This window comes from Pygocentrus nattereri, chromosome 14 (assembly GCF_015220715.1).
Source record: "Pygocentrus nattereri isolate fPygNat1 chromosome 14, fPygNat1.pri, whole genome shotgun sequence".
NCBI lineage: Eukaryota > Metazoa > Chordata > Actinopteri > Characiformes > Serrasalmidae > Pygocentrus > Pygocentrus nattereri.
Window position 1 is genome coordinate 21,152,893 of NC_051224.1, and position 7,108 is coordinate 21,160,000.

Genomic DNA, 7,108 nt, shown 5'->3' on the forward strand with positions numbered 1-7,108 from the left:
TGTTACTTTTGTATGTGCAGATGATTCATTGTTCACATTTACAGACTGAAAGTGATCAGTCAGGTAAGAGAGATTTGTCTATAGTAAGAGTTTTTTTGGTGCGTAGCCAACACTTGTCGTGAAACTCACCACTGATAGATGTAATATTTTCAACAAATAAATGAAATACTCAAATGATGACATGTTTTATTACAAATACAAAATGAGGCCAATTATTTCAACTCAACATACAAAATATCTTGATTTTTTTCATTGTACAATTCATGAATTTATTCTTAAAAAACATTAGTCTGCTTAGTTGTCTTCTAATTTCTACATATTACAAAACAACATTAAATGTAGCTAATTATGACTTGAAAAGATTAGTTATTTTAGTCCTTACTAATATAGCAGTAACTGAAATGTATTTGACCTGAGGTTACATTTGTACACAAACTCTCTGACCAGTGTGCTAAATGACCACCTGCAGTAGGGTGTGGAGAGCATGTGACTATTGCAGGCGTTTAATTATCGCTGGCCATTTTGTTGCTTGTGTTGCTGTTAGCTGCTCAAATGGACAGATTTACCCGCACCTCCAGGCTGAAGAGTCCAAACAAGGATGTGGAAATTATAGCACAGAAATTATAGCATTACACACTGCTGTCCCGGGAAAACAGTCCTCATCCAAAACACCAGCTAACCAGGAGAAAAGAAAACATGGACCGTCCACCTTGTGTAGTTTAAAGGCTCTACTATGTTTAGCCCTACCTAGAGAGCATGAGGAGGAGGCAAATACAGCTTGTGAGTCATGTTCTCTCATGACAGCAGTGATTTGCAAAGTACAGAAAAATATAAACATATAAACGAAAGTAAACATACGCTGCAGCTTTTCCCTGATATATATATATTTACAGATCATCATTTCTCCATCCTAAAATCTCTGTGCTTTTATTTATTCTTTTGAATGCTTGAGTTTCCTGTATCCTATATGTTCCCATCTCTGGTCATAGAGTCCCCATGTCCTGTGCATTGGTGCTCACATTACCTGGCCAAAGTGGCACTAATCTGCTTTTTTTGCCTTGATGTGACAGATCTGATATTTTTAGATCTGACTCGCTTTCATATGTGCTCCTAGATTGGATACAAACCCGATTCACGGCCACGCAACCTTAATGAGAACAGTCACAATGTCTGATTTTTCTATTTAGCCAAATAACTTAAGCCTAAAGTCAAGACTATCCAATATGACAGTCCTATTTAACAATCCTTAACTTTGTGAAGTGATGATGAATGTCTGAGATGTGTTCAGAGCAAGGTATCTTTGTGACAAAGCCTTTTTCTGCTAGTTGGTTTGTTGTCGTTCATGACGTCTTTCATTATTGATCTGTTTGCAAGGTTCACATTAACAACTTCAATTCACCACGCCTTTGTTACCCAAGTGGCCCCGCGTAGTTCAAGGGGAAGAGATGGACAGTGTGGACTTTGATGTTCAATGGGAAGGAACTTGTGCTTGGCTAGGTTGTCTTCGTTGCGCTAATTAGTCAGGTATCTTCAAGGTATTTTTAAGTTTTATTGACAAATTTGAACATAAATAAAATTTGAGAATAATTGCCTTGGTTAGCTGTAAGCTTTAATACTGCACTGCAATGAGGTGTTTTTATTTGCACTGTTGTTAGCTGTGCAGCCTTTAGCATGCTAATGGGCAAGCTAGCAGAGGAAAGTGATGTTCTATCAGCAGTTGTGTAGAACAGATGGAGAGGTTTGCAACCTAAAGGCCTGCAGAACCAATGATGTGGTTTTGATTATGAAGTATTTTAAAGAAGTTTAATGATATGTCTTACAGATTGGTCCACATTTTGAAAAGAGTTTGAAAGGGAACTTTGTCACGTCTCAGTGATTTCGGGTTCTGCTGCTAAAGTTGACACTTGTGTCCACTCAATCCCTCGCCCCTTTAAGGCCTCATCTAAACATCTGAGGGGGAAATGGAGAGGCCAAGTGGACGAAGGCCTGTTAAATCCAGTAATTAAATTGTTGATCAAAATATGAATGGCTTATTCACACAAATGTGAACTATAAGTTTGGATTTCAGCAAAAAAATCACAATCAGCTTGTAATGTGAACATAGCTTTAGAGCAGGAAAGTATTACAATATACAGGGCAGGGGGAATCCAGAACCAGCACTACTCTTACCTAATTTCCATCCAAAGCACATGACCTCACGATTTTAGGTAACGATTCAATGCATTTGATTTGATTCAGAATTGTTTTAAAAAAATCAAACACATTTTTGGATGTTTATGTTTGAAAATAGCCTAAGAATTCTACCTTAGCCAAAAAAATGAATGGGTGCTATATTGAATATTATTATAAACAATGCAGTTGAATCACCACCTTTAGACCCTAAATTTGCCCCTCTAGACATAGTTTTTGCTCGGGGCAGAAGCGTTGTTGCTGTAATATTTGGCGGTGCCTCCGGAGCTTCCGGAGCATGGCCGGCTGAAACAGCAGAGCAAGCCTCCGGCCAACAGGAGAAGCACTCCGCCGGCCCAGCCGATGAAGATGCAAGACCCCAGCTCCCTGCGGTTGGAGGCAAGGATAAGCGGATTGTTGAAGTTCCTGACTGTGTTGTTGGCAGACCAGCTGACGGGGATGATGAGGAGCAGGCCGGAGAGGAGCAGGGCCACGCCGGCCACCAGGCACACTTTGGGCTTGATGTCTTCATTCTCGATGCAGGTGGTGAAGTCAGCACCAGCGAATAGTGCCAGCAAGCCTATCACAGTCAGCATGCAACATATGATGGTCATGGCACGGGCTGCCTGGAGGTCAGAGCTCAGGATCAGCAGAGACTCGTAGGCCTTACATTGCTGCTGACCTGTACTCTGCACCACACAGTCCATCCACAGACCCTCCTGCTGAATCTGAACACACAAACACAAGCACATCAAGCATGAGAGGGCAGTTCTTTGGTGCTTTCCTTACGTTTGTCCAGTAGTTTCAAATCAAATTCACACAGTTGTCCCCTTCCCCCAAATGTAGTCAATCAGCCAAGACATGTTTATAGGTTTTGTATAGTGTGTGTGATGACTGATGTGCGTTCTGCTGTAAGTATGCTGGCACAATATGGCCTTTACACAGGATTCTCATTTGTTTTGTATTGTTTGTTTGTATGTTTTGATGCTTCTCTGCTGGCTGTAGAGCCATCATATCCACCGATGAACGATTTTCCAACTGTGGTTTCTTGGGCTGGTGGTTTGGGTAAATCAACATCTCAGCTGTTATGCAGCCTGGACCAGCCACTTGAGTGATGCTGTATTAGACTACAAGGCTGTTTGGGCTGGGGACCTGATCTACGTGACATCTCAGTCTGGACTGGCTGCTTGGTGGACACTGCACTGCAGCTGTAGGGCTGCCTGGACCGATAGTGTTTGGCTGCATGAGCAGTGCTATGCTGCAGCTAGGAGGCCTCTCGGGCCGGCTGATTTAGCGGTGCTACATCGCAGTTACGCCGCTGCCTGGGTCGGCCACTCGGGTGACGCTGCGTTGCAGGCTGCCAGGACTGGGGGTGTTTGGCTGCAGGAAAATGTTACCCCGTCTTGGATAAGGACATTTTCAGCCTTTAAGGCTTCCCAGGCCCGCCTCCTGTGTGATGCAGGGCAGTTGCGTTGTGAGACTTTCCATCGCAGCTAAGGACTCCTTCTAGGCTAGCTAAGTGACTCTACACCGTGGTATACCATGTGTGTGTGTTTTCTGTGTTAAGTATTGTTGATTATTTATTGATTGTCAACCATCCTTGTGCATGACAATGTGTCTTTTGAAAACAAGATGCCATACTGTTGCCTATAAACATGGACACAGAATGCTTTATCTGCTATAAAAACCAACATAGACCAGCGTAGTTGTTCACCAGCAAAAGCAGCATGAGCTAAGTTTGGGGGCTGGTATTCAAGTCAGCAGGAATCGAAGTTCATATGCTGATCTCCAGCAAAACCACTATGCGTTTTGGATGCTGGTATGACTAGATATACCAGCACCAGACCAGCACAAACCAGTTTAGGCCAGCATTGAATGGTTTGTGCTGTTTTTTAGAAGGTTGCACTTCTAAAACCACAGTGGCCTGGAAATGTGTGATATGAAATCACTCATCGTGGCAAAATTTGCTAGCAAATGTATAGGTGGATCTTTAGGGTGCCTGTCAAATGGCATGAATTAAAGATTGTGTTAGAGATTATAACCCAACATCCAGATAGCACGATGCTAATTGCTTCGATGTGGCAGCTGTCTTGGCTGATCGACTACATTTGGGGTGGGGGTTGGTCTGAATCATTTAAGAGTAAGTACAGTAATAAGTGATGCAGTGCACATCTGTGATCAATAGATAGGCAGAGTGATTTCAGTTATACCATATTACATCAATAAGATAAGATAAGATAAGATAAGATAAGATGAGATGAGATAAGATGAGATGAGATGAGATGAGATGAGATGAGATGAGATGAGATAAGATGAGATAAGATAAGATAAGATAAGATAAGATAAGATAAGATAAGATAAGATAAGATGCTTTTATTGTCATTGCACAGTGTACAACGAAATTTAGCAGCAGTCCAACAGCACTTTCTACATGCAAAACAATTAAACATAAGGCTAAAATATCAATATGCATCAATAAAATCAATAAAAAATCAATATCAATAAAATATCAATATGCATGACCTCAATACAACAATATTAAGTCTTTCTTCTTTCTTCTATTACTGCTGTACTGTATGTGGACATTGTTGTTTTCTTTTCATTCAATTTTCCATGAAAGGTATAAACAGATTGTATTTGTACCTGTGCAGTGATGATGTTCTGCCCGGTGAAGGACGACACCTTCCAATTGGGCAGGACACAGGCCATGATGCCGCCGATGAGGCCTAAAATGCCCAGCCCAACACATACGATGTGAATTCCTGAGGAACCCATTCTAACAGAGAGGGAGATGGTAAAGTTAGTGTGATGTGCAGCAGTAAATACCAAACGTGGGCTCAAGGAAACGTACAACACTGGTATAAAGTGATGCAGACAGAAAGAAAACATAACAGACATTTTTATAGCCCTGATCCACAAGAGGCCATACATTATGCTACATTAACTGTTATGAATTTGGCGGATGCTCTCATCAAGAGCGACTTACGATTTAATCAGGTTATAGTGATTTTACTCTGGATAATTCAATTGTTCAGTGATAACAGCTGGACCTTCAGTTTGAGACATAGTTCTCAAAATTCAGTCACAAACAAACAAGAATTTTTTTTAACAGCGCTAATTACTGCTGGCCCTCTCTGGGGTTTCTGATATTACACATGATATTGCAATTGAACCTTTTTTGGCCGTTCACTGACATTTGACGACTGTAAAAGACATTCTATGCTTTGTTTAAAGCTTGTAACAGACATTGTCTTATATGTGAGCTTGTATGTGTCTGTTTTACTGCAATTCTGTCAGTAAAAGTTCTGCTGCCAACGTTTTCCCTTCATAATGAATGGTTAGACTAAGACTCGTATTCAATGTCAGTTGCAGAGAACTTGCAGAGAACTCTAGAACATCCAGAAGGACTAGGGCCACTTTTTCCTTACAAGGTTAATTATTAGAAAATATTAATTACTAATCGTTATAAAACAGCCCATTTGTTCTTGCTTGGGTTTGTACAAATTTGTAAAAAATGTGATTTTGAACTGCTGGTCGTATCTCAGGGTGAAGCAGGTAAGAGAAGTGAATGTACAGAAAAACAGCAGCTACGTTTCCATCCAAAGCGTGTTTTTTGTGAAAAAAGCTTCCAAAAGTTTCTCAATTTGGAAATAAAAATTGTTTTAATTTTTTCACTGGTAAACCAGAGCATAACACGACAACAGGTTTTTTTTGTTTGTTTGTTTTTTTACGGGAAATGACATCATTACGAAAAACATTTTTATCCCTAAAAGCCAGTTTAAGGTAAAGATGCTACTCGATGGCAAAAATCACAAAAAAATCAATTTACGTATTTTCGGTTTATCTTTCGCAAAATTGCACAGAGGTTTGATGGAAGCTATTGAGGTTGGTGCTGTGAGCTCTGCTCATGTCTTGGTCGATGAGTATGCGCTGAATGTTTGTCAGATACAGCACTCCTGCCTAATATCTGAGTTTCTGTCTTAATGCTAATGACCTGATTTAGGCTTGCATAACACAGTGATGTGCAACACTGCATCTTAAAACCACCCTGTAGGCAAATATACACACAAAATGGTCCCAACACCAGCACCGCCCTGCCTAGAGTGCAATCCCACAATGCCGTGCCCCTCCCTGCGAGCAGGTCCGTACAGGAATATTACAGCTCTGAGCTACAGAAGCTTTAAACCACACTGTGAAAAGCGCAGCTTCAGGCTCAAGTCCTGACAAGTTTTATCCATGTACGTCCACATCAGCTCAGTCCTGCCACACCCAAAATCCCATGCAAAAAAAAAAACGGACCTCTGCAAAAGTTTGGGCACCCAGGTCAAATGGCATGTAAAGAAAGTAAGCTATATGTATAAGTCCCCCCATAGAGAACCCACGTCTGCACATTTAACACACGGTTTTTGATTTGCTAGACATGCTGTGCAAAGGTTTAGGTGCACTTTACACTGTTTTGTGTTGTATTTTTTCCAGTTTTTCCAGTGTTCCTAGGTTTTTTACAAAGAAAAGTCATGAAAACATGTAATTCGACCAGGGGTGCACAAACTTTTGCACACCCACACTCACATATCAAAACTCATAAGGATCAGTTTGCGTGTTCAAATTTGGCCCTTTTGAAAAACGAAAAATGAAGCCCCCCAACAAGAAGCTCCAGGTTTCCACCACCTTTCAACTACGTTTTAAATATTTCTGCAGAAATAAGCGGTTGAGATGTAAACCAAGTCTTTTGGAGGGATTTGATGATCGGAACTGTTCACAGTGGTGGTGACAGGAACCAGACGTCCACCTCTGAAAGTTTTGCCTGATGTCTGAGACGCTTATTTATAACAGTTTCATGATACAATTTTGGCCAACACCAAATTTTAATCAATTTAATTCAATCCATTCATGGCGAAGGGAAGCCAGAGAAGCCTTATTTCTCAGGCTGGCCACTATT

General features: G+C 40.9%; 1 protein-coding gene across 1 annotated transcript in view; it reads right to left on the minus strand.

Annotated features, from left to right (window-relative positions):
- Positions 1 to 168: 168 nt before the first annotated feature.
- cldni (claudin i) overlaps positions 169 to 7,108 on the minus strand; it is an 11,680-nt gene continuing 4,740 nt past the window's right edge. The window contains exons 3-4 of the mRNA XM_017697394.2: positions 4,813 to 4,945; positions 169 to 2,897 (exon numbers count right to left, since the gene is read on the minus strand). Of these exons, the coding sequence (XP_017552883.2) occupies positions 2,394 to 2,897; positions 4,813 to 4,945 (637 nt within the window). The 3' untranslated portion in view covers positions 169 to 2,393. The remainder of the gene's footprint in view (positions 2,898 to 4,812; positions 4,946 to 7,108) is intronic.